Below are 27,627 nucleotides of genomic sequence, written 5' to 3' on the forward strand. Positions count from 1 at the left end.
TGAAGTCTTACGTATCTGGAAGGCTTCAGCAAAGTGAGAGGATGGGATTTTTGTGTTTCTTTGAGATAGTTGAAAGAACTGGTGCAATATATTCTGTTAGATTCAGAGAAATGTGAGGGATCTGCTCCCTCTTTAAAATCTATATTTGATTTCATTTACTTATTTAGTAGCTGTTTACAAAATACCAGTATGAGAACTGTAGGAATTGCCAGATTGGATTACCTTATAAGAATCCGTGGTGTCCAGTGTCTTATTTACGAGTTACCAGATCTAGATGTTTCGTAAGAAACTGCTAGAAAGTGCACAGCAGCGGTACGTGACACAGCCTGCCCTCGCAATAGCCCGGCATTGTAATACAAATTCATTTCCAAGACCTGCATGATAAGCTTTTGTTTCTGTTAAAAAATATTTCAGTGTCATTTTTCACATCCACTGTGTAAACTATAAACCCACTTGAGAGTTTCTAAGCTTTTGACGTTAAGTACATCTTGTAGCGATGAATTCTTGGGTTGATCTTTCATTAAGTGAAACTGTATTTGTTTTAACCAGCCCCAATTTTCTGTTCTGTTCTTATTTTGCATAGCAGGGTGAAAATGGAGGCTTATAAATATATATGGTCTCACTAAAAAAAAAGGTTAAGAAAACAAACAAACAAAAGAGTCAAAACCTGGTCCCAGTGGAGTGCTTATCATTGATTTTGGGATTTGGTCCAAAAATAATATTTGTTTAAATGGGCTCTGTTGCCATCATGTACAGCAACTATTTAATTATAAGCACTATGGCAGCACACATTAAAGGATTAGGGAGCAGAGGGAATTTTGTTCCTGAGCTACTTCAGTAATTCGCAGCTATCTCATTTTGCTGTTCCCAATGGCCAAACCACCAGACAATAAATGTTGAAGATGCTGAACCTGAGCAGTCTTCTGTGAGGTGACGTATTTATTTCTTAAATCGCAGCGACTGATCTCCCTGGCACTGGGAAGAAGAGAAAAAAGCCTCCTACTCCAGTAGCTGCACCATCGCAGCTGCAAGTTTTTTCTGATTAGTGGGGCAAAGCCACTTGGCGCTTTGATGCTTCCTTCAGCAGTGCACGTGGCCAACGGCACCACATCTGAGACCTGATGGGGGTTCCTCTGTGCGCCGGGACTGGAGGCGTTCTGCCTTGAGATACACAAGCTGCTGGCTCCAGGAGTGAACACAGCAAATGTATTCCTACAGCAGAATCTGTATCAGGTGAGCAGTGAAGGTTGGCAGAACTGAGCTGAGGATTTGGCCACCAAGATGTAAAGTCAGACAAACAAAAGTGCAAATTGCATGGTGTCACACACCCAGGGGCTGGGACAGCTAGCAGCAAGAGCTGCCTGATTTACCTGCTGCCTGCACCAGCCAACTTCCAGAGGAATCTAAACCCGAGTTCTTTCCAGCTTCAGGCAGTTTGCACCACCTGGAGCCAAATTTCTCCACTACCTAAAACCGGTGACTACAGTTCAGACAGTGCCATGTTTGTTCAAATAACAGAACTGATTCAAAAGGTCTTGCCTGCCTCAGGCTGTTTGTCTCTAAAACTAAAATCTTGCTCGTTGAGGAGAGAATATTAAAGCCATATTTAAATTAGCCCTGTAGAAAACAAGTCTATTAAATGCATGTCTTATCACAGCATCAAGTTCATACAGCTCAGAAATGATCACGGTATATGACTAGTTTCACAGGTAAGGCAAGAATTAATTGTCGATTTTAATTGTCAAGAAGAGGTTTAATCAGTCCTAAGGAGAAAATGCCAGCTTTTATTACACAATTACTTTTTAATTACATTTGCTGCAGCCCCGAACTTCCAAAAGTTTAGTTCTGATTATCTATTGAGAACCAGCACAGCGTATGAAAACTAAGTCCTTTTTCTGAACTGTTTGGGAAAAAAAACCTGGTGTCAGGTCACTTGGGGGCTCCGATCAGTTCTGCACTGTAGCCTTCCATGTACAACCAAGCAATGTCAGAAGCAAGGTTGAAGGTAATTTGAGAGGACTCGGACAATCAGTGCTCAATCCCCAGTCAGTTCTGTAAGGCTCAGCAGTTACTATTTAAATTTAAAACGTATGGGCATAAATGAGGTATCCTTACTGCTTATGTTTTTACAGTTAAAGTCTCTTACAGGTAGGCTTAAAGACGCGATGCAATTTCCAGAGGCTTAAGCATATTTTTAGTGGAAGTGGCCTTTTGATAGTGTTGTTAAAAAACTGATTGCATTCCATCTGTAACGTCAGCTCAATGCAGGGTATTTTGCAAAAGCAGTTTGTTATAAATTGTTGGTAAGTGTCAGATAAAAGCATCATTCTACTACAAGCAACTGGCGGTAGACATGTAATAACATTTACATTAATATTTTATTTAAATGTATAATCAATTCACATAGTCACCCAGCTCTGTAACTCGTATGAATACTGAAATAAGACGGCTGTAACTTACACAGAAATACTCTGAAATCACTGAAAAGGTACCCAAAAACCCACATTCGGCATTTTTACAAATGTTAGCAGTGTTCAGGGCCCACTAATAATTATTAATGAGATTTGTTTATGTCTTCCTTTCAGAACTGTAACTTGAAAATCCAGCTGTTGCCTCCAGCAGCCGGGAGCACCTGCAGCGCCCAGAGGAAGGTGACAGTCCTGTCCCAGCAGGCAGTGCCAGAAGGTGCCCGTCACAGAGCTCACTGCCTGACGTTGTGGCAAGCTGCTTCAGGACACAGAGGATACATTTTCTTCCGGTAAAGTCCCCCAGGGACTGCACCACATACATTGTGCAAGCCTGGGTTTTACCTGTTTGATCAGTATTTTTCATTTGAAAAGATTTAGATTCTAAGGCAGCAGTGCTCTGTCTTGATACCTGAACTCCAGCTCCAGTTAGGAAAGAAAAAGGCAGGTTCATTTTACACGCATTTATTTATACAGCCTTACTAGATGGCCACCGAGGTTCGTGCGACAACTGCGCTGGGACTGCAGAGACATCTAGTGGGAATGAGATTTTTACAGTGGCAGCTCAGCAAGCGTGAGACAGCACCTTTTAAACTACAGCCTTTCCAAAATACTGCACTCAAAAAGGGTCCCCAAGGGCTGAAAGGCTTCTCATATCACCATACAGGACTACAGCCGTGCAGTCCTAATCCGTCTTGTATTTCTAAAGAAGCAAAAGCAAGAGCCAAGAAGTGGTTTTCATTTTCACCTGGGTTTAAGTAACATTAGAAAAAAAAAATCAGCTTGCGAAGCACGCTCTGATGGGTGGGAGCCCAGCTGGAAGTGAAGCACGGCTCTGCACGAGCATTAGGAGCTGAGCTCCCTCCTCCCCTTTCTGGGCTGAGCTTCAACTCCAGAAAGAGTACAAGGATCGTGTCACATCTCAGCCTGGAGTGGCAATTCCAGAGTGACTCAGTGTCTAAGTCTTGCTCCCCTGCGTCACATAATCTGGCCTGGCCACTGCTACTCTTTTTAATCTAGGTCTCAGCAAAGGAGGGAGACAAGGAGGGAAGGGAACAGAGTCAGGAAAAAAATAATTAAGAAATACTACATTAAGTCACAACTACAAATGGGGAAGTTTAAATTCTGCCGTAGCAATACTTACAGCATTGCTTTTTATTACTGCTACTATTTGAAGCCTTGTATCATACGTGGATTAAGTCATGGTCCAAGCTGATCTCTTCTGAAACAGGTTTCTAGAGTTCAAGGATCTCCACTAAAAATAACCTGCTTCTTGTAACTTGACAAATGGAAAACTATAATCACCGAGGAGGTCAGTTTTGGGTTACTGACGGCACAACGGCCTTCGGGATCATTCAGTCCTGTTCATATCTGAGAGGCTGCAGCAGAAGTAGCAAAATTTGATCTCCTGGCTGGCAGTGGTTTTGGTGCTAACATTATTTTAGTAGAAACAATCTTTCTAAAATGTTGTAACCACCGTAATTTAAAACTAAACACAGCTAATTTTCAAGCAACTAGCATAATAAAAAAAAATAGTTGTGGAGATGCTGGATGACTGACGAAATCAGAAAGGGCCAGCGAACATTTTCCCTGAAAGTTATCAAATCAAAATCAGTCAAGTTTGATTTTAATTGATGGTGGCTGTTCGGCAGGCTAAGTGAAATGAGTTTGCTAATGTAATTTCTAGGGGTAGAGGTCTTTGCTGACTACCAGAAGTCTGAACAGATCAAGTTACAGCATTATCTTTTCACTCCTACACATGATTTGTCTAAGTCAGATTTAAGGTACTTTGGTATTACAAAGAACTTTGTGTTACAGCCAGTTGTATCAGAGACAGTGTCACACGTCCTGAATGACAAAACCTTATCGCAGCTGTCTCCAAGGACTGCACAGTCCACCTAATAGTTCCATGTTTTAGCTGGACAGCTAACAAACAGCTTTTTCTTTCCCTTTCTTAACCAGGAATCCGCTATTTTTTACCAGGAGCATAGAATAAAGTACAAAATATGACAAAAAGAAATAAGGTCTTCACAGGCAAGAGGTTCTTGCCTTATGAAGTTATACTGGTTTGCACTGATACGAGTTTCATGTGTGTTACAACACAGTTAATAAAATTTGTATCTGGTTATCTGATTAGGTAACACATTTTGTCTTTTCCTCAAGTGAACACACCCCACACATGGAACTTGTGGCGTGCACATGTATTTCGACACAACCATTGAAAATGTGCCCAAAGCTTATAAAATAATTCTAAGTAGTAAGTTTTTAAATTTCTCTGTGGTCTTGCAGTGCTGGTTAGAGAATCCAGTTTATTTGTAATGTTGCTGCCTTCTTCCATACTTCATTTCTGATGTTCAAATATCTGTCTACCTTTGACAGGAAAATGAATAATTTATCACAGGATGCTTGCTATTCAAGTAAAAGCAAAAGAAGGAAATAGGGAGTTTACACAACTTGAATCAAGAGTGCTGTGGTAAACATTTACACTTACAACCCCACGGATTGGCCTTATGCAACCTTTATTTTACTCTACAGGAGCAAACGCAGTGGAACAGCTTCTATTTTTGCTGAAAGTTAAGCTGTAAAATCAGCAACGGCAGGTTCTCAGAAGGGCGGAGTGCTGATCCAGCGCCCCTTCACAGGGCTCAGCTTCGGAAAGCACCGAGAGCCACTGCAAACAAATTTTGCAGAAGGCCACAAACATCACAAGGATCGGTGCTGTGAACATCCAGCCTCGCCAAAGGCAATGAGGGAGCCACAAGAAGATTGAAACCCACTTGCACGATGCAACACCTGGCATTGCTCAGATTGCTGCTCAGCTCCGTGGGAAACCTTACCTTCATTAATCGCACACTTGAGCATCACCGCCTCGACTTAGGCATCTTTAAACATCTGCAGGTATAAATTTGCAGGTTTCTGACAACAAGGATAGTGCGCTTGCTAATTTGTGCCAGATGGTACCAAGTTAAAAACCCAATCCTGCCAAGTCCTCCCAGCACCAACTTCATAAACTTCAAGTACACGTAGTGAATGTTCAAAGTAGGAGCTGGGAGAAGGTGAGCGAATACAGGGCCTAAAGCAGAAGAAACGGCTTCTTAAATGAACTGCTTCCACAGAGACACTGGGGCAATAAACAAATATTTCATTAAAACTACCGAATTCTGAATGGTTCTTTTATTGGTTATTCTGAACACCAGTCTGCAACGGGAACTGTAGAAATCAACTTGACAAGGATTTGCTCCGTGTCTCAAATTATGTTTGGCATATCTCGGTACAGGACTGTATATTCAACCTCTCAGTGCATATCCGAAGATCTAACTGCTATTTCCATTTTCTTTCCAGATCTTGCTCACAATTCTCCTTCAGCATGGACAAATTTAATTATGGATTGATTAGAAATAGGATGTACACCCTGTTTTTACCACTAAGTCTTATTTACTTTGACTGGTTTGCAGAATTTTCTTACTAACATGTAGGGATGCCAATTAAATAAAAAGAATCCTTTTGCATCAAACCAAACTACTGGAATTATCTGACACGATGTGTGAAAAAGAGGAATTGAATCCTGCACCTTATGTAGGGATCACACAGTTTTTTATTTACTATGAAAGAAACATAGAAAGCGATTAGAAAACAGGGCAACGACAGATATTTGTCACTTGAAAATGCTGAAATAAAACAAGAAAAACAACTTTTTTTTCCACTTTTTGTTGCAGACAAGGTAGTCTTGAAGCACAGGTAGCCATCTGAATGCAGGACCATGTAAAACTAACACTGTTCACAATGAAAAATTAAAAACATGTTAGAGTGCAAATTTAATAAATTTGCCATCGATGATCTAAACAAAAATAAGGCGACCAAAGTAAATTTCCAGAATCTTTTTCCCTCTGATTGCTTTCACTGCGGATCTGAGAACAAGGAAAAGGAAACTTTTTTTTTGTAAAAAAAAGCCTTATGAATTTCATTTCCAAAGGAACGCCCAGGCAGGTAATTCAATGAGATATTTATGTCCAGAAGTTGGAGGCTTATTTTAGTCTTCTGTTGATGGAATCGTTTTCTCACAGATTTACCAAAAAGAAATAGTTTTGTATTTTATTTGGTTGATCTCTGGTATTTAGTTAGATGAGGGACAGATTTATTAAAAAAAAATATCTTTAATTATACTTGAGGGATAAGCTTGATATGGTCAAATGTGACGAATCTCCCATTATTTTAATGTCACACTTGGACAAATGGAAACTTCATATACTGAAAACTGTCTGTACAGTAAAAGGTATTTCATTGGTCTTTTTGACAAAGGTCTGTGTCAGGAGACACAATCTATGTCATTTCCCATTAAGAATTCAGAGAAGACTGTCTTTTCCTTATTATCGATTGTTTTAATATGCTTAAAATTGCATAGGAAATACAGTTATTGAAAACTGCTGAAAATGTAGCAAATTTATTTAAAAGGTTAGCGTAGTTTTCCTTACATCTACCAGGATGCTAATGGTAGCGGGCAGATATTCAGGGAAATTTAAAACATTTCTTTCCGCTCAGGACCACCAAAAGCGAGGACCCCGGACAAGGCTGGAGCGGGCGGATGAGCGCATCAATTCAGAGCAGCCCCTCAGCGAGGAGACCGTCCACAGATGTTCAGGATTCAAAAGCTGCTCCCGTAACGCAAAGCGGAAGGAAGACGAGATAACAGCAATATAATTTGCCCTGAATCCTTCTTCGGCTGCAAAAGATCTAATGGCCCAGGGCGGTATCAGTTGTACTCCTACTGCCGGAGCACTGGTAAATCTGAACTTTCTTTGACAGTCTTATTTTTTTCATTTATCTTTAAACTGCTACACGGTTATATATTTGGGGGATTGGGAGGTATAAAATTACGTCTCCTTGGGCTGTCAAGTCTGCACCCAAGAGGAAGCCAGTACAGAAAAAGCAAATTACACTGCTCTGATAGCCTTCCCTTCTCAGCGCTACAAGTAACCCAGCAATGAGTTAGGGGAAAAAACTGAGGATAGAACGCTCCTGTTTATTCGAATGAAATATTTATTCTCTGTACATCTCATGCTGAGTATTAAAATCCCCTCAAAAGAGAAAAAATAAAACATTTAATGGTAGGATTTCTTAGCAGTCATCAAGAACTTGTACACTATGGTCACAGGAGTTTGCTCAGGCCACCGGACTGCCCATCAGCCTTTCCTGCCGAAGCGCCATCAGCCTCTGAAACCACTTCTCTTCTGCTTCTGCCTTCTCGATAAACAGCTGAGAGAAGAAGGGGGGAAGAAGAAAAGTAGTCAAAAGGCATTAAACGTTCTGTTTGTTATAGTGTGTTCCAATACATGCTGACTAGTTCAATGCTAAGAACAGAAGCTCAGCGGCATGTGGGTGTTAAAAGAGTGAAATAAACACAGTTGTAAAGGTTGAGACTCCAATAATTTGAAAGCCAAGATATTCTACCTTCAGTCTCCCTCTGAAACGATGAGTTTGTTGATTTGCGTAGGTCTTGCATCGTTGGCCATATCCATTATTCAAAACTTGCATTAGTTTAATTACTGCAAGTAATTTGTAACTTGCTAATTCTTAAAAAAATATTAAATACTCGTATTTCCAATTAAAAGTGTTCAATAAGGAATTTGTGTAAGTTTAGCTCCAATAGCATAATATCGTTAACTCCATCAGGTAGTTAAGGCTTTGGGATTTGGTAAAATGGGTCAGTTCTGAGTCTTCTATCAGCTTTCCGAAAGGACAAACCAAACCCAATTTTCCTGATTTTTTATGGACACGGAAAGGATTTAAAATTCCCCTACAGTCAACAAGCGAGCTACTTTGTTATAAAATGTGTCTGTAACTCAAAAACTGCATCACTTCTTAACGGAGCTTGGTGTTTTCTCTGGATAAACGAGTGTGATTGATTGTCTATTTTTCCCATTGTATAACTGAAAATAAAACTTAGATTTTTTTTTTTTTTTTTTTTTTTTACATTTTTTACAATGCTCAGTTAGCTTCTCAACATAATTCCCTCTAAGAAAATCTTAAAACATTCATACAGGTTTTCCTATCTAACTTTCCTAAATCCCCAAGTATTTGTTTTTGCATGTCTGTTGCCAAGCACTTGTTTTCCTGTCCAGGTCAGGTGACTCAATCAGTACCAGGACTCAGCAGAAATGTCTGTCAAAATACATAATATCAGTTAAAATGCAAGTGAATTTTTTTTTAATTAAAAGAAAAAAGAAAAAAAGATATTTCACTTGCATTCACGTGGCTTTCAGCCCAGACGCTGGTGAACCTCCTCTTGTCATTTTTCTCTGTTGGATTATGCAAGGAAAGGAATCCTTTCTGAGCCAGTGAGTGGCCCATTAGGAAACAGTCTTCAGACCACAGATTATTTGATGGGCAAAACTGTTGTTAGGTCACGCGAACCTGCTCGCATTCAATGGGCCGCGTTGTTCTAAAGATAACGTAAATATTGACACACTTACATTTGGATGTGCTAAGGAATTATCGTCCTGGTATTTGATGGCAGTAGGAATATTGGCAGGTGCTGTTTCTTTTTCAGGAGCAGATGCTTCCACAGTTCCCGCTCCTATTGTTACAGGTTCGTGTTTTAGTTCAGTAGGCTCTATTGACTAGAAAGAAAGAAACACATCTGAGTATTTTATCCTCAAACTCCCAGGCATGACAGGATCTTAACCAAGCATTCGACTTTCTTTGAATGCCCACAAAAGGATCCTCATGTGAGTACTTCTCAGCGTGCTTAGCAGGAACTGACTGGGCATGGACTAACGCCTCCAGAGCAAACACACGGAGAGGAAGAAGCACTGCCAAAGGCAAGGAGAGAGCTTGCAGAACTGTAGCTTTGTGGGTTTTTTTTTGGCTTGCCTTCTGAAGACGCTGCATGAACTTCTCAGATACTTCTGGAAAAACAATAAACTGCATGTTGGGGAAACACAGCGATGACTCAGAATCCTTTGCTGTCAGGTGGAAAAACTGAACCAACACTTTGCTTACATACTGCCAAAGACAAAAGGGCCTGAGTTCCCTAGAAAACTTGGCAGCCGAAATGCAGGTGGAGTTCTGAAGCCTGGATGTCTCACATTAGGCTTTGGGAAAGTTGTCTGAAAATGAGGCCGTTTTGTTTCAGTGAGTTGAAATGGTCTTGAACACTGTTTTCAGTTCAGCAGAATTAAAAACACTGATCTCTACCCTTAATTGCAATCTAAGTGTCTGATTACTTTGGGATTTTAATCTTTCTGCTTTTCCTTAAAAAACTCTTCATGACTTGATACGATTTTAAAATAATTTTTAACAACCGGAGTTGCGCAGCCTGGTTACAACGTGCTACCAAGCTGTTACACATTTAAATGCCTTCTTCCTTCACACCACACAAGAACACGAGAGAGTCGCTGTCCAAACTCTGACTCCAGTGGTGGGATTTAGCGTTGTCAACATCGATGCTCTTTCATCAATGGAAACTGTATTCATAGCGTAGATTCCACCTGACTCTGAAAGGATTATGCACCAAGAAAGGATATTGAAAACTTACCTTTTTGACTTCTTTACTTGATCTGAATGTCTGAGGAACAAAGGAGTCACTTTCAATAGCTTCAATTTCTTTCACTCGTTTCACTTGCTCTACTAGGGTGGCTTGGTCTACAAAAAGAAGGTGCAATGTCAGTACACATTACCGTAAGCCTCGGATAAAAGCCGTGTCTAAGCAATGTCTTGAACGTATCTCACTGCAGTGCACACCAGGAAAAGGGAAAAAAAGAAAAAAAAAGAAACTCGCAGTGCAGCCCAAGTAATCTGTTACCCAAAAAGTCATTCTCCTTTAGCAAAAATACCAACAGGGAGTGGGCCGTTACCACTGACGGCATGACACCACTCCAGGTGGTAGCTGAAGGATTCGCTGGAGAAGTCCCTGCAGGACAGCTGCTAGATTGATGGCATGGGAGAGAACGTGAGGGATCGTGGCCAGAACAACCAACCCAGCCGAGTCCTGTCTGCGTGCAGCAGTAAAACTACTTCTCCTTGTACCAAGGTGAATTTTGCTTTGGCTGCGGATGCCCAGAGACGTGGCACCACCCCTGCTCTGGTGACAAGCTACGTCATTAGTTCTGTACGGCTTGTTCATTGCGGCACGGCCGACAAAAAGTGTTTGCTTTCCTGCTGGTTTCATTTTCTGCTTCTTCAGGGTCAGAGCTCAGTTAATCTTCGTTACCAGCTTCTGTGTCTAACTGCGGTGACAAGCAAATCTTGAGTTCATCCTCCTAACTGCACGCTCCCACTTCACGTTAACCAGTTTAGCTCCAGCTTATTTACTTCTGATCGCCGTGTGCTTTCTGCGCCCGTATGCTGGGGCCACCCAGCGATGGTCGAGGCAGCGCTGGGCAGTCTCTGCGAAGAGCACCATAGCACCGATGAGGCAGACAGAAGAGATCCAACTTGCAAGAAGCCTCCAAAAAGCTCCAGATTCGGTAAAGCTCAGGCCAGCAGCTGCGCTACGGCAAAGTGTGAGTACGTACCCAAGCCTAATTCTTTTGGGTTATAAAGGAAAAAATTGCTTGCTTGCAATTAGGCTTGTGTTTCAAAGTTCTGCTGGCTTGGCGCTAAGGACTTCGTTTCTAAAAAAGATTTCTAAAGATCCCATGGGAAGTACAAAACCAAATATACCACTGCCCTCCTAGAGAGAGGACATCGTAATTCCTCGAGCTCTCGGGTACCCCTGGCCTGAGGGAACGAGAGGGACGGTGCGCGTCCTGGTAGCCACAGGACTGAGCCTGAGGATCAGAGCTGCGCGGGTGAATGCAGATTTAAAACCGGTTGCTCAGCTCTTTGCTACGCACACCCCATGGCCAGGTCCCAGCCTGCTACAGTACCCTGTGTGGATCTTACCCAAACCTATAGGAATGACAAATTATTAAGGGGGCAAAAATCACTAAATGTTTAGAATTACATCAGTGACATTAACTTGGGGAAAATGGACTGGAGGAAGCAGAACCCATTAGCGCACGATATTTTTGACAAACGCATTATTGGTAGATAAAATGACTTCCAGATGTTGTTTGTCAGATGTCAGTGGGAAGGATATGTATTTCATAGTAAAATCAAAAATAATGGAGTCAGAAAGCTAAGAGGCTACAGACAAAAAAAAAAATCAATACTAACTCATTGCCCAGCAAGTCTTTTTACTGTGTTACCGTGAAAAAACAAGCTAAATATCGCGTTAGGGATTGTTGAGGCCATTTTTTATAAATAGGCCATTCCAGCAGCAGCAAGAATGATGATCAATGGCAGCAGCCGGGCCCCGCTGACAGCACGCCGCGCAGAGCGCCGTGACGCACGGCACCGGGAGCAGCGGGGGCAGCGGCCGGCCCTGCCCAGCGCCGTGCGGGTGCCGGTGGCCGTTGTCGCTCTTTTTGCCTCCCAGCACGAAGCCGGCTCTGCCAGGGAGCCTTCACCTGACCTCATTGTAGAGAAACCCGCGGATCCCTGCGCCCTGGCTGCCCGAGCCACGGAGGATTTAATGTCGGGTGCCGGCCGTCGGAGGCGGTTTGGTGTTTTACGCTTCCCGCGAGGGGTGGGTGCTCACACACGGCCTTTGTGGGGCTGCTGTCTCACGTTGGGTCAGCCCGTGTGAGCAGGAGTTTGCAATGTCCCGTTAGAAACAAAACGTATACCTTGTACCTCTGTCGGATGAATCCCATAGGTGCTGTCCCCAGATTTCACACCCGCAGTGATCAGAAATGCCAGGGAATCAGGTGAAGGAAGAAGCAACTTGCCTGCAAGCCGCACCTGACACAGTCCCATTTGTGTGCTTGTTTTTAAAGACAAAACCGCTGATGAATCCCGCTACGAATTTAACAGGTGTTGGAACGGAAGGATTAAGTGACCCATTAAACTGTTTTAAATCTAATAAAAATCTATTTTATATATGTCTTGTGTGACATTTACGTGCAAATGTAAAATGCTCACTGGATTCATTGCTAATCTACAGCCCTGACTAGGAAAAGGAACCGGTCCCTTTGCCGAAGCTAGGCCTGCTTGAAGAAAACTCCTTACGAATCAAGACTACGTCAAAATAAACCTAAGATGTTCCTCAGAATATATTTCTTCATGTTTAACTAATTACACTTACAGGGATATTCTTGGCTAATTGAACCGACCCACTGAACATGCAACACGTGAAGTGAAATCTTTGCAAACACTCCCAGAACGAGTTGCTGTTTTTTCTGCTCTTTTGTTTATGAGCTGAGGACGAAAACACAAACAAACAAAACATGGAAAAGGAAATTATTTTCACCCGGCGTTACTCTGGGTGCCCCTAGGTGATCCCACAGAATCTCGATCCTACTGCAGACGTACTGCTGCAGTTGTAGTTCAGCTGTGAGTACTGACCTACGATCACACCTACGATCCACTGCCTAAATATACGATAGCCATATAATCTACCCTCCGTGGTATTTTAAAACAAGTCTGGACAGTAACGACCTTTCATTAGCAGAACAGACATAGCAGGGCTCAAATCAAATGGGGAAACTGCAGCAACTGAGCTCTGAGATCCAGAAGAGGCAGCTCCCAACAGCCGGCTTTCTGCACGCTAAATTCACCGCTGCGGGTTTTCCCCGTGTGCCATTCCCCACGTCCACTCCCACCCGCAGCCTTTCAGGGCATGACGAATACCGAGAAGCAAGCCAAGGTCGGCTCGCAGAGCGCTGGGACACGGCGCTGAACGTGGAGGATGCTTCGTGCCGCGCTGGTGAGGGCGCAGGCAGCCGGGGCCGCCCCGAGCCAGCCCCACGCTGCCGCCTGCGCGGGGCCGGCCGACGTCGCAGGGCACGCCGCATTTGTCACCGTGGCTAATAGCAGGGGTACGCTGCTCTTTTTTCTCCGCACACAAAAGCAAGATATGTAATTCAATGCTCAATTTACCCTTGTCTCGTAGGAGATTTTTCCCCGCTAATTGATAGAAATTAAGCCATTAATCAAGCCACCAGCCATCATTCAAACCAGGGAAGATGAATACAAACTTTCATCATAACCACCTTCCCCATTTTAGTGTTCATTAGCATTAATTTTTAATGCAATTATGCTATTCTTTTACGCTGAGCTCATAAATTACTGCTCTTTTGTTGCTCGCTGGCCTTGTAAAATCCAAGGTAATGCTTTGTGCTCTGATCTTAAAGGCAATTACTGGGTTCTTCTATCTTTTATATATCTGTATCCCAAATACCCTCTGTATTGTATGTACAAACTAACGAGTGGATATACTGCACACACATTTAATATCTATCAATTTGTCTGTATGGAGCTTACACACGTCTCTGGGACACACTCGGACAAATCCAAGTGTTTCCACACCCAGCCTCGCCCCACCGCAGGCGGGGATGGAGCCGCACAGACCTGGCAGAACCGAAGTCGGTCCCGTTCTGGTCCCGTGCGCTGGGCGTGCGGGAAGAGACAGACGGGTGCCTGAGAGAGCTGCCGGGAACGGGACGGGTACCTGGACCTGGGCCGTGGCGAGGCACACGCAGGACAGCAGCGCTGGACCCGTGCACCCTCGCGGGGTTTTTCCTGGACCTTTCTTTGTCTGCTCTTCAGAAAGTCGTGCTGAAAGCTGAGGACGGGCGACTGCACGCGCCCCGCGATTTCCTTCTCCTGCACGTTGCAGGAGAAGCTATGAAATATGTGTATTTTAACAATCCCCCCGCACTGCACGTTGACACACGGTGCCACGATGACGCTGTGTCAGTAGCAGTAACTTCCATGCTTTTATTCCAGTCCATATATTGATTCTCAGTAACACATCAGGGGAAATGCACAGTAGCAAGAACCACCTCTGGTTACCCTCAGACACCGAACACAATTTAAGTGGCTAAATGAAAAATAGCTGAGAAAAAAAATGTATTTTTTTTTCTAAAATCACTTTTCCAGCGTTTCACTGGGCCAGGCCTTTAGTCGGTACACGAAACAATGCCGTTCATAGCAACTACACATACAAGCACGTCTCATATTTGACTGGTGCTAGGCGTATGTATTCAAAATCCCACCGCACTGAGGCATTAGCCAGCATAAATGAGAAAATGCATCCTCAGCTACGTCTCACACTTATCCCATGGACTCATTCTGGCTGCGCACAGAAATACGTTTGACGTGGGTAAGTACACGAGTAACACGGGCACAATCACCGAGATCAACAAAAAAACATCTTTTCACTGGAGATAAAACCTCCACACAAGGGGCTGTGGTTCATACAAATGGCTCCAGTCCCTGATGAATTTAACCAAGAAGTGGTCGCCCCTAACTTCACAGGCTCCTTAATTAGTGCATTTTTTTTTATTTTTCTTTTAAATTTTTGGGAAAAAGGCCAAGATACTCGAACCTGCTTCTTCGACCCATCGGCCATGTGCTGAGGATGCTTTGGTCCTCCTGGTCAGTCCACCTTTGTTTAGGCAAGTCAGCACATCTGGGACTGATCCCGTTTGCTCCTGCTTTACCAAGACGTCTTTACTCGTCTGCCCAAACACGGAGGTGGGCTTAAGCTTTTCCCAGCTCCTGTACCCAGCTTTGCACAGTCATGTCTGAAGCACGCCCAGAAGCTAAATGCCCCGGACTTTACTTGAAATGCAGCTGCTGCAGATGATGGCGAGGAAAGACAGCGTGCTCTGCCTTTAAAGCTCTCCAAACCCAAACCCTGCTAGGCGGCCGGCTCTGCTCTCTTCTTAACACCCCTGAAGGAGTAACGCGCGCTCACCTCGCGGGGCTGTCACAAGATGAAACATCAACGGCTTGAACACGCAGCTCCTGTAGTGGTGAGCCCCCAGAACAGCCCGCGAACAAATTCTTAATGCTGTTTTTAAGATGAGGTTTGAATAGCTACAGTGAAATGAAGTCCAGATCCGCCTATCGAGTAACGAGACTATAAAATAAGTAATGGTTCCTATAACTGTACTGTCCAAGGGGAAGCAACCCTGACTGAGGGAGAAACCCAGTGGATCATTTGCAATTACGGACTAACTCTTCAAGGGGAGGGCGCGCGGCCGGCTGCTGCCGCGAGGGTTTCCATCCGCAGCCTGGCCCCGGCCCCACCAGAGGTACTGGGCCTGGGCACGACGTTGGAGAGGAGCAGAGGAGAGCTGGTGCTGCTCTGCGCGGGGCTCACGGTACCTCTGAGAGCAACCCAGCTCCTCGCGCCGTGCCCCTGCTTGCGGTTCGATCACTCTTTGCTGCAGTTTTCTGTTTGTGTCACAGCTGCTGGCTTCTTACGCTTCTCACAGGTTTCTCACACGTCTTAAATAGCGTCCGATTCATCTTCACTCTTGTCAACTCCATTTTCCCATGTATTAAATCTATTTTTGTTAAAACCAAGAAACGACGGCGATGATTTGGAGGCCGACACCAAGTTGTATTTCACCCCTGGAAGGGGCCTGCGCACGGTGTGGTTTCACTGTCCCAGTGCAGATCTGGGAAGTTTGCCATGGTAAATTCTAGGAGCACAGACCCAGCAACGGGGCAATACCTTCATGCCTCAACGTGAAGGAAAGAAAACATAACTCAATTAAAATATGTACGTGGGGGATTTTTCTGACACTGTATACTTGGGAAAAGTGCCACCTACGCTGACCTTTCTGTTAGAATGATGTATGTCATCCTCAGTATCGTTCATTCAGTCTGTACGTCTCTCATCCGACGTGTTTACCGGGTGTCTGGATTTGTCTTTGACTTTAATAACCTCTTACTTTATATAACCTTTAATCATCTACTTCCAGTGAGGAAAAATACTCGCTCAAAATGAATGACACGACTCTCTGGCAGTTGTTCTGGAGAGCAGTGATACCGACTTCAGAACAGTAACTACCAGACACGGAGATGCTCGGTGCTTTGAACTGATGAATTTATTTTCAGTTCGGCGTGAGGACTTGCATGGGAACTGCGACCGGCTCCGCGTGTTTCTGCAGGCCTGCAGTTCCAATCACAAAGTTTTTTCTGGCTGCAGATAAGTAATTCGTGTAAAATGCACAGGGCCGTTCCTCAGCTGAACGTGTTCATTACCTGGCTACGCACACGTTCTGACCACAGTTAGACCAGAGCTACGGCGTACTGCTGATAGACTTGACTCCTGCTTTTTCACTACTTCACAAGGTTTAATTACCAACAACCCCCCTTATATCTAACTCGCCAGGGCGGCCGCACGATTTTAAACAGCCCACAGCGTTTCGGAAGCATCCCTTTAACGCGCCCACAGGTTTTCGGATGCGATGTCCCAGAGGTGCAAAGGAGAAGGAACGCGTGTCCTCTGGCACGGGAGCCTCGAGGCTCACCGCCACGCACCGCGGTTGCTGCTCGAAGCAGGCAGCCAAGGCAGCGCTGCCATACGCAACCAGAAACATGCGACCGAAATCATCTTTCTGCCTTTGCCTTCTCCCCGCCGTGGGTCCCCGGGGGAGCCCCCGCTGGCACCCCCGTGCTGCCCCCCAGGACCCCCCAGGGAGGTTATTCTGTGTCTCGAGCGCTGCGGAAGCTAAGGTCAACTCTAAGCACACCAAAACACCATGAAACCGTTTCTGGCAGTGATCACGTAATAGTTTCTGACTGAATTGATTGCTCGCTGACAATGCCCGGCTCAGCCTTGCAAATGCATCAACTGCGTAATGAGCAGCTATTAAGTCCATTGATTTTCTGATTTCAATTGATAGCCAACAGGCCAAAGCTGCACATCAATATTTGCGTAACTAATACCCAAGAGCTAACAATTTTGACAAATGAAAACCTCAACAGACCAAACAGTGCAAATTAATGGAAATTTAAAGACCAAACCTCGGGATTTAAGGGAAATATTTAACGGGTGAACAGAGCTGCCTGAGAATTCTGGTTCTTGCGTGGGGAAACAAGCAAATAGAGGGAAGCTCCCAGAAGCATGCTGATCTCCTGGCACCCCAAGGCAGGGAATTCTGTGCCATGGAGCAGCGATCTCGAGATGCCAGCTCCTCAGAAGGGACTGCTGCAGAACCAACCCCTCTGAACAGCGCAGAGATGAACCACGTGCACGGCGCGGCGGTACCTACCCGTCCCCTGGCTGCTGATGGCTGCTACCAGCTGGAAGCCAACAGCCCACAGCCCCCCCCCGCCTGCCTCCGAGCTTCGTTTGTTTATTTGAAAATAACACTGGAATCTAAAAAGAAGCGGTACGAACACACGCTTAAGCTTCCTCTTCTGCAGGATTCTCTCTCTCTGTTAATAAAACAAGTGCATAACCCAGAGGAGGGGGAGACGACGGCATTGCCCTCACGTCCCACCGCCCTTTTTGCTTTTCGGGGGACTCCCCGCTGCTGCCCCCACCCTGAGGGCTCTGAGGGCCTGGGGCAGCCCTGCTGGCTCGGCAGGACGGGAGCTGCCGGTGTTTTTGCCAGGGCTCCCCCGTCTCATACGCCCTTGTTTATTTTCCCTTCTGGACGCAGCTTTTCAATATGTGGCTATAAATTTTTTAAAAATGATGGGAGTCAGATAACTAATTACGTGATTGCTTTACAAGCCCATTACCTTAACCGATGCTTGTCTCAGACTTATCCGTTAGCGCAAAGAAAGGCCTTCAAGACGACAGTAAAATACGCAACAGTAACGAAATGCAGGCACTATGTTTATTTTTCTTCTGCCTTAGATTTTGAAGACAATTTCAAGACTTTTAATTTGTAAAAAAAAGTCATGAATTGCCCTGTGAGACAGAACGTTTGTCTGTATTCCCACTTCTAGAATAGAGGCAGTTAAAATCGGAATATTTGCTGGCCCTCTGCCCCTGCGTACGTGTGTGCCCCCTTCCAGCACGGAGCAGAACCGAGGTGCTAACCGCGTAACCCAAGGCACGCCTTTGAAAGGATCTGAAAGAGGCTTTTTAACATGATGCTGATGACGCAGTACATGCCCATAGTCAGGAGCGTTTTTCTTCTGGGGGATAGGAGGGAAGGGAAAATAACTCTGTCAAGTGAGGCTTTAGCTTAGGACCTGCATTACCTACCTGTGTAGGGCTTGAAGCTCTCGGGTGCGATAATAAAACTGTAATTATACCCACGGTCCTTGCTGAAATAAAACGTTTCAAATACCAGCTGCAAAGTATTTCAGTATTTCTGCACACCTTGCTGATACCCTGTGTCTTTTAAAGGATCCCCGGTATTAATGGGCTTCATTCCAAAGGAGAATTTATCTGGTTTCTTCCCTCCGTAACTGTGTAGGAAAACAGAGAAATGCTGCTTTGTATTTTAATACAGAAGCAAAACAAGGCACTTCCAGAGATGATATAAGGGAAGTTGTTATTTTTAATCTACTTTGCCTTCCAATAACGCCGCACTGCCATTGCCCGGTAACTATCCACAGGCTCTGGGCGTTGCTTTTCTGCTCCATGGGTTTGCTGCTAATGCACGCAATAAAGCCACATCTCAGACTATTCATATGCAAACTCAAGGATTAAAATAAAACATTCCTCTTCCCCAGGTGAAGTATGTACCTTCATAACCCTGAAAGAGCACGGCAATATTTCAAGCAGCGTCAGCTCCCTCCACAAGTGCAGCTGCCTGCAGGTAACGAGCCTGACTGACGCTCGGGAGCTGTGCTGCTTTTCCTAGAATCAGACCACAGTTGTGTAAAATCACCAGCTTCCACGTTTTTTCACAACAGGCCACGGTGCTATTTGAAACCTGTCGTTTTAGGGTGTTAAAAGGAGCTTGCTGAACTTGGGCATTCACCCCCGCAGCCCCATCTCATTTTTACACCACCTGAACTGGAAAGCAGCATTGAACGGACAGCGCGGGTTTCCCGACAAACTGCCGCCCCACCTATTGTATTTGCTTTATTCCCCTTAGAGCTTCATCTTCAAAACAGCATTTCGTACGGACAACCCGCAGCTGGAGAGCTACCGAGCAAGCTCTGAGCAGCCACTGCGAGCGGCAACCTTACAACGGCAGCAGAACGCAGCGGGCAGGAAGCCCAGGCGTCCTGCAGCCAACGCGGCACTTGCCGTGTTTCCGGATCAGTTTCCCCTTTCTCCCTCGTTCCCCCTTCCTGCTACCAGCACACGGCTCTGAATTCAGAGGTTGGACTCGGTGATCTTGGAGGTCTCTTCCAACCTAGACTATTCTGTGATTCTGTGAATTAATGGTCAGTGGTTATGCTTGTCCAAAACGCTGCTCTGCAAGTTGACAACGCTGAACAGCCCCAAGTCTCCTTCCCGTGTTGTGTCCTCAGCACGTCCCCCACGCTGCCCTTCCTTGCCCAGCCGTTCCCCCTGAGAGGCGTGTAACAGCGCCATGGCCCAACTGGCCATCATTTCCCATACCTCCACCTTACCGCACCGCGTAATTCGCACCATTTGCACAACATAAATGATGGCAATTACTAACCAAACTTCCCACCTGCTCCTTAGGGAACGGTGTTGGTGCTATAAAAACACGAACTCGCTTTCCAAGCCGAGTGCTCCTCACGCCACGCCGAGCCAGGGCATCGGGAGCCAAGGAGCCGCTGCGCCAGCAGCTCCTGGTGTTGCTCTGGCTCCCGCAGAGCTCCCCGCTGGGCACTGCCCCACTGCCCCACCACGGCACAAAGCGGGACCATGCCCCTGTGCTGGGGATGTGGTGGGGAGAGGCCCCCACGGCTGCTGGGGGACCTGCGGGGACACGTGGCACGAGATGGGAAGCTGCAGGAGGCCACCATCTTCTGCGCGAAGGACAGGCACAAAGCAGCCCCAAATTTAAGAACCACTTTCCCAAGTGGTTATTAATTACAGAAGCTTTAATAAAAACCCCGGGATTGATTAGTGAAGAAGCCATTATCTTCAGGGGCGCATCGACCCCAGTGCTGGGGATCAGCTGTGCTGAGGACGACGGCCGATGAGCACGCCCAGGTTCACACGGCGATTTTATCCTTGGCATTTGTAACTGCTATTCAGACGCTTTTCCTTGTGCCGTCCTTTGCCTCCGCAACTGCACACAACTTCGCTTTTTTTTAATATATTATCCTTGATTTGTTTCTGCTTACTTTTAATTATAAAACGTCAATAAAAAGATTAAACACACATAAAAAAAGATCACAGTGTGTGCCAGATGCTGAAACAGCCTCCAGAGACCGGCAGCGCAACACCAGGTGTTTGTGTCAGCCTAATGAAGCAGCAGCCGCGCCCAAGGGACGCGAGGGGTGGAGCTGCAGAGACCTGCGCTTCGCTCAAAACCTGCCATTACGAAGGCAAATCTGGAAAGACTTGAAATTACAATTCTGGTAAGACAGGGTGAAATTTCACCGTGCGAATAAAAGTGAACGTTTGGCAGCTCTGCGGTCGTTCATTCTGCAGACTCTCACCCTGCGATCTCCCGCAGCTCCGTGGTGTGAAGGAGCCCCCCGGTTCCTCGCAGATGGGCGCACCTCGTTCACGGCATCTGTACCAAACAATCTGGAGACTCAACAGAGTTCAGGTCACTGCCAGAACAATGAACTTGGATAAAATTTACGGAACACAAGCTATGACCTAAGGCAGTAACTAACGAACTTAAGGGCAGCTCAATATATTTCCGTATCGTTGAGTAACGCACTGTAACTTATTGCAGCTACATGGCCTGACCTCATGCAATCAAACCCTTTCGTGGCAGATTTGGCCGCTGTTTTTCCTATCAGTTATACCAAGGCACAGCCTTTCGACTCTCACTGAGGGAAGGGTGAGGTAAGACGGTGTGTGCCATGCGTGGCTTTGGCACGGACACCCTACCCTCCTGGTTAGATTTGTTGTGCGAAAACTCTTGTCCAACAGGCTAACGGGGAGTATAAAAATCAGAACTTGTCGTTCGGAATAGGTGCAGAATTTATAATTAAAGAATCTTCTAACAGTTCAGTGCTCCAGGCTTTCTTGCACACAACGATTTTTCCTTTGTGCCCCCACATCCCCGAGAATCCACGCGGGCTTTATGTCCTCAGCCCGTTTCGGTGGAGGCGCTGGGTGAATGCAGCCTGCGCGTCAGGCGGAGCAGCGGGAGGTGCAGGGGAGCACTCCCTGCGGATCGAGCTTTCGATGGAGGAGTTTTGGTAGGAAATTCTGATCTCAGTTTGTTGCCACTGAAGAGTTCGGCAAGCCGGTGGGAGCTTAAAGGACAGCGCTAATTGCATCACGCTGGTGAGATACCAGGCAGCACACGTACACAGAAGGCACAGCAGAAGCAAATGTCTGATGCTTTCAGTATGCAATTAAACTGCCCGAGCACTCCATTCACACCACCTAGTAACAAGCGAGTTGTGTGTAGGCACTCCTGGATTTCCAGCACTACTACTGAGGCTCGCTGAGCACGAGCCCTCCCAATCAAAAGCACAGTCTGAGCCTGCGGAACGTACGGGGTTGATCCAGGACGTGAATCCAGACTGGTTTCATGATGAAGCTTCAGGCAAGCCAAATACAGACTGTGAGGCACTGCAGATCTGGATGCAAATACCAGAGCTTGGGCCCATCACATTTATACAGAGCACATTTCATACATTTTACACTGATCTGTTAAACCTCTCCTACTTTATTTTCTCTACCAGGCCTTCGCTGCAAGCTGCTCCTGGTGCTGTCCTCCTGAGTTATGTGCCAGAAGAGAGCTGGGAAAGTGCTGAGGTATTCCCCAACTGATCAGAACGCCTCCTTAACTACATGCAAGGTAGCTTTCTTTTTAAAATATTCCGAATTAGATTTAGATACTTACTCGATCTAGAACATAAAGATAGGAGAAAAGTTATTTTAAACCAACCTCCTGCGTGCACAAAGACACGTTTCTCTGCTCCATCAAACACACGGCTTTACAGGTCCAGGTTGGCTAGGGCAACGCCTTGCATCTGTTGCCTGAAGCGCAGTTTTCCCGTTCTGATTTAAATCCTGTTAATCCACCTGTTCCAAGAAAGCCATGAAGCGTTGGGTGCCACTCCATACCAGGGCTGCTACGAGAATCCTTCGGATACAAACCCCATCTTTTTCGGGCTTGAACAGCTTCACTTATTTTTTAACGCGAGGATCAACCTGCGGTATGGGTGACACTACAGTAACACAATGTCAGGAAAGTCTCTGAATTAAACATGGAAGGCTTGTTTTATTTCTGTTTAAAAGTCAATTTTCTTCTAATGCTGAGTGCTTTAATGCTTCTCTTGTTTGCGTTTCCTCATTCCTCCTACCCACGTGGGCTTCATTTCCAAGCCTATTCAAAATGATGTTTTCCAAGCATGTGCCACATGACTTGTTCATATAAATGGAGCAAATTAAACTGTCTCCACACATATCCTATCACATTTGTAGCCCTGATTTCTCTCCTTAACACGTGGCCAAGACACCGTATTATCTGCCTGCAGAGGTTGACCTCAGGATATTAGATTCTGCCACATAGCTCTCTTGTACTAAACCGAGGGGAAACACTTAATCACCCCTGCCTTTTCAGGAAAAAATCAACTTTAAATTTGCCATGATGAAAAATCAATAAACCAGTAATTGCTTGGCTTATCATTGCGTGGAGGAACAAATTGGGAAGCGAAGCTTAGCGTCCACACAGATTTCAGTGAGACACACCGAGTTTCAGGATCACTAAGCCAGAAAAGGAAAAGGTCTCCGAGTGATAATTAAATCTACTCATGCTGATTTTCTGCCAAATTTATTTCCCTGGAGTATATAAAAATGTTTCGCTGCTTACTAGCTAGGCATAACTAATCAATTCAGCGGTGGGCCAGCACACACGAGAAACAACAAATGCAAATCCAGGAATGGAGGCACGGGGCTAACATCCGCCCGGTGCAAGCACCACAGCCACATTGATTGAGTTATTGATTGGTTTTAACAGAACGAACCTGATTTAGTTGCATTCTAAAGAAATTCTTCGCCTTGTTGCCCACCGCTGAGGGCAACGGATGGCTGGGAGCGGCGGCTGCCTCGCAGGGTCCCCGCTTCTGCCCCTCCGTGCGACTGCAGGACACGTTTCGTGACAGCTTGTATTTAAATTTAAAAAATTAAAGGATTACGATGCGTGGTACGCTGGGACAAAGGATCCGAAAACCTTGCAGCAATGCAGCCCAAGGTTTTTGGGTGACCACTGAAGGGACACGCGTCTTCATCTCGCGGCACGCCGCCTGCATTATCTCCACGGCTGCTATTCCACATTTCAGCTGCTCTGAATTTGCCAGGCCTGGAGTTAAAATCCAGGTCGGCAGGAAAATTCCCTCCAGATTCCAATGGAGCCCCAAATGGAAGCAAGAAAACAAAAACAAAGTAGAAAAAGACCTCCACTGAAAATACTCTTGCTAAACCAGCGCCTTCTTTATTAATAGACCTAATTTCATGCAGCAAATTAGCATAGAGCCAATGGAAGTGCAAATGTAATCAAACTGAAACATTCAAATGAGAAGGAGGGAGCCTTTTTCTTTCTTGCTTTGCTTTTTTGTCACAAAAAAAAGATTTTTGTGTGTCCTTCAGCTGGCTACAGGGACTATGGTAATTAAAACATTTAAAGCAGCACAAGCCCCTAGTCTCTAATCTGGAGCTCAGGTCAGCTGTCTGTAGGTTCTAATTTGTCCTCTATTTGTATTCATGACAGGAAAACGCTGCATATTTAACAGCAAACCAGCAGGAGGGTGGACTGGTGGGCTTGGAGGTCAAATAATTTGATTTCTGAGCAGCTTACATATAACATCCAGCATCTAATCTCACACCTGATTTGGCAATAAAATTACAATAAAAGTAATGTTAAGACCCCCTCGCGATGGGGCGGGGGACAAACGCCCGGTATTGAGCCGGGAACCCCCTGGCCGGGGGCTCGCTGGGTTCGGCGTGCTGCCGCTCCGCGCAGCCCTCGCGCCGGGTACGGGCGTGCTGCGGGGCCTGGCGCCCACGGCGCGGAGAGCTGCACTCCAACATACAACCCGCTGAATACCAGGACGCAATCATGAGAATTAGTAATTTTGATTTCTTTCTATTTTTTTTTTTTTTTAAGACCTTTGAAAACAGCTCACCACCCTCGGGTGATGGATCCATGGGTATCTGAGGCAAATGCTCGCGCTCGAATATGAGCAGGCGGAGTAAGGATCACCAGGCGGCGCCTGCCAAAACGCCGGCTGACTTTTACAGCTGGGCATTCCTTGAAGCATTTGAAGCATAATTAGTAAAATTTCAGCCAGAAAGGGTTGGGAGGGCAGGCAGGGAACCGCTGTGGTCAACTGAGCACAAAATAAAACCGCTGTGGGAATTCAGAAATCAACCTGAAATATTTTTTTACTTTTTTTCCACGTACTCAATAGAAGCTAATTTAGGCAAAACTCCACCATCAAAAATACACGTAATTGTTCTCCGCAGAACTTTTTCCACAGTATCCATGGTGCTTAATTACAAATTGAAAAGCAGCTTTCCTCCTGCTTTCGCTCTGACTTACCATTGTTCCTCATTCGCTAACCAACAATTTTTTCCTTCGCCTTTCTATTCTCACCCTTTAAAATTCCTGTAGGCAAAACAATTGCTGGCCTGTGAGTTCCTCACAGTGGGATGTAAGGACAAAACCACACGCGTATTTTCCAAATCACAGCCTGGTAACGCGCCCAAGGGGAGCCCAAGTCACCTCGCCAGGGCCGCGCCTCCGGGCTGCTTGTCCTCCAGCAGGGAGGCGGCCTCCCACCCGTAGCGTTCCTCTTAGCATCTCAGAGTCCCAAACGAAACCAAAATAAACAACGAGAACCTTTTGATTTGGAATGAAATGAATTATAGCCATGAATCTAAAGGGGTGATTTTCCTGAGCTTCCTTTGTACATAAATCCAGACTTACATGGAAAACTGCGTGGAAAACTTTTAAACTTCCCTTCCTGCTAGATACTGTTCTGCTGAGCTGAAGTTTTCAAAATGGCCTTTGGAACCCCGGGAGCTGACGGTTTCAAAATGTGTTGTTTTTTCTCCTCAGAACCAGCAAAGCCAACTTGAGGCATTTTACGATAAACTACCATACTTCACCAAGTAGCTTTTCCAGTTCCGAAGAGACATCACTGTGTGGACTCCGAGCTGAACTGAGATGCCTGGGACCTGGGGAGGATGCTTTATTTTTGCAGCTGTCAATACCTGTAGGTGAGTAACATCAGTTTGGCCAGGATGCTGACCGTGTCTGGGTCAGCGAGCGGGGATAATGAGATTCTTCCTGGGAAACCGGTCCTGCGTGAGGTCTCAAAGCATACACAAAGCTTTAACTCTGCGGAGCTTGTAACTTCATTTTGAGACTTGGTAGAGATCCCCGGATCAGGAACATCAGACATCTACTAAACCACTATGCTCATCACGATGATATGAGATGCATTCCCGTATCCGTCCTGGAAACGTTACATCCCGAACGCAGCAGCAGGGGAATTTACACCGTGCCACAACCATGCAGTTCGGTAGGGGGTCAGCGAAGGCAAGGGGCCTTGGACGGCCGTGTTCTCCTGGTTACACATTCCAATCTCATCACCAACCACAGCTCAGTCCCAGCTGGATGGTTATAGGATCGTCTGTCACAGCCGTTCACTTTTTGAACGTCTCCAGCCCCCTCCACGGCCGCGCACGCAGAAGGCAGATGGCTGCGGGGGGCTGGCCCCGGCCGGCAGCTCTGGCGTTCAGCCCCAGTGGGACGGGAGAGAAGAGGAAGAAAAGATGCAAAAAAATGCATGGGTTGAGATACACGGAGCTTAGTAAGGGAAGGAAAGAGGCAAACAAGAGGTGCAGAGGCAATGGTTCTCTCCTTCCCGCAGCAGACCAAAGCTTCGCAGCACCGCGTGGGCTGCCGCCTCCCTCCCGAACGGACCTGGCACAGTACTCAGAGCTCCAAAAAGCTTCCAGGAAATCTGATCTGTAAAACTCGCTGCTCTGCACGTATCCCATCCTTTCCTTAGGAACCGTACTGCTGGATTCGGATCGTCTGCGAGGAAGAATTTAAAGCTGGCCATGCGGTCTTGTGCTCCTCAGCAAAGTTCAGCAATTCTGGAGCAAGCAGCAGACCGAAGGCCAGCTCCCCCCACCGTAACCCAGCGTTAGTGCCTTGCGAGATCAATGGGAACTCGCAACTTCTGCAAGAGCTTATTGGATTGGCAACCTCTTGAATTATCAGCCCATGCTCCAAAAAGAACAGCTTAGGAAGAAGTTAGGAGAAGCAACAATATCCAAAGGAGCTTCTGCCTCCATCCACCCCAAGCACCGTGGCAGAAAAAATGAGTTCGGCTCACTCACCGCCCATTTAAATGATCAGAAGGGGAATTACAAAGATTTCGAGCACCATCTTGCAGCCAAGTAAGAAGAGAGACCACTTGAACTTTGAGCCATCTGGAGCCATCGCATGACGGAGACTTCTCCCGCAAGATCACAACCAGACAGGACCACGAGAACCATTTATTAATCTGAGTTCCTCGATTGCTAACCACTTTGCTAACATGATATTCGTGTCATCTTGCTCCACCAAACCCTCCTAGAAAGCTACAGAAAGCCTGCGTACAACAGATGGAAGCTGCGCGATGCAGCGCCAAGGCTGCCAGAGAACAGAGCAAAACGCCCGCTTCCAGCCCTGAGCTTAGGAGCGCTCCTTTGCTCGTAAGGAAAGAGGGCAGCAAAGATCAGTGAGCTGCTGGATGCTAGCAGGGCGGCGTATGGGAACACACAGGTGTTGTTTTTTTTCCATTTTGCTAGGCTAGATCATTCCTACAGATTTTTACAGGTCTTCATTTATCCATATACATGAAACGTATGCTATGAAGCCTGTTCAGAGCAGGGGAATCTTTTTAAAGACACAGCGTGGCAGTTTGGTGTGTACTCCCTACGGAAAATCATCACAGATTTCTAAATCATGTCCCAGTCTTGTTGAACGTATACAAACAAGTGGTTTGGATGCTCTATTAGTCCCTGGTATGAGAGGAGCTGTAATGCTCGGCTGCGTCCGGGCAGCACAGACCTGAAGCACCGTCACTGCAAACCTGGGACTTGTTTTCTGGATTCATCAGCGTCCTACAGACAAAAAGACCTCTTTCATACCTAAGTGTCTACTTAAAGAGCTCAACAGAGAGCTCAACACACTCATGGTGTAGCTTCAGTAAAAACCAGAGACTTCAAAGGCATCGAGCCACCTACAGCGTGTGCGACTCTTGCAGGACAAGCAGCAGGAATAAGCCTCCTGCTTTGAAGCTGCGG

The 27,627-nt window shown here is 45.9% G+C and overlaps 1 protein-coding gene and 1 long non-coding RNA gene across 2 annotated transcripts in view; one reads left to right on the forward strand and one right to left on the reverse strand.

Moving 5' to 3' along the window:
* The first annotated feature begins 955 nt into the window (after nucleotides 1-955).
* LOC118171512 lies at nucleotides 956-4,715 on the forward strand. Its single transcript, XR_004753249.1, has 3 exons — nucleotides 956-1,233; nucleotides 2,586-2,791; nucleotides 4,629-4,715. It is a non-coding gene; the product is annotated as an uncharacterized LOC118171512 (long non-coding RNA).
* Nucleotides 4,716-6,042: 1,327 nt separating this feature from the next.
* Nucleotides 6,043-27,627, reverse strand: part of RSRC1 (arginine and serine rich coiled-coil 1) — a 137,089-nt gene continuing 115,504 nt past the window's right edge. Inside the window, exons 9-11 of the mRNA XM_035334677.1 lie at nucleotides 10,000-10,106; nucleotides 8,936-9,082; nucleotides 6,043-7,718 (exon numbers count right to left, since the gene is read on the reverse strand). Coding sequence (XP_035190568.1) covers nucleotides 7,626-7,718; nucleotides 8,936-9,082; nucleotides 10,000-10,106 — 347 coding nt within the window. The 3' untranslated portion in view covers nucleotides 6,043-7,625. The remainder of the gene's footprint in view (nucleotides 7,719-8,935; nucleotides 9,083-9,999; nucleotides 10,107-27,627) is intronic.

This window comes from Oxyura jamaicensis, chromosome 9 (genome assembly GCF_011077185.1).
Source record: "Oxyura jamaicensis isolate SHBP4307 breed ruddy duck chromosome 9, BPBGC_Ojam_1.0, whole genome shotgun sequence".
In the NCBI taxonomy this organism is placed as follows: domain Eukaryota; kingdom Metazoa; phylum Chordata; class Aves; order Anseriformes; family Anatidae; genus Oxyura; species Oxyura jamaicensis.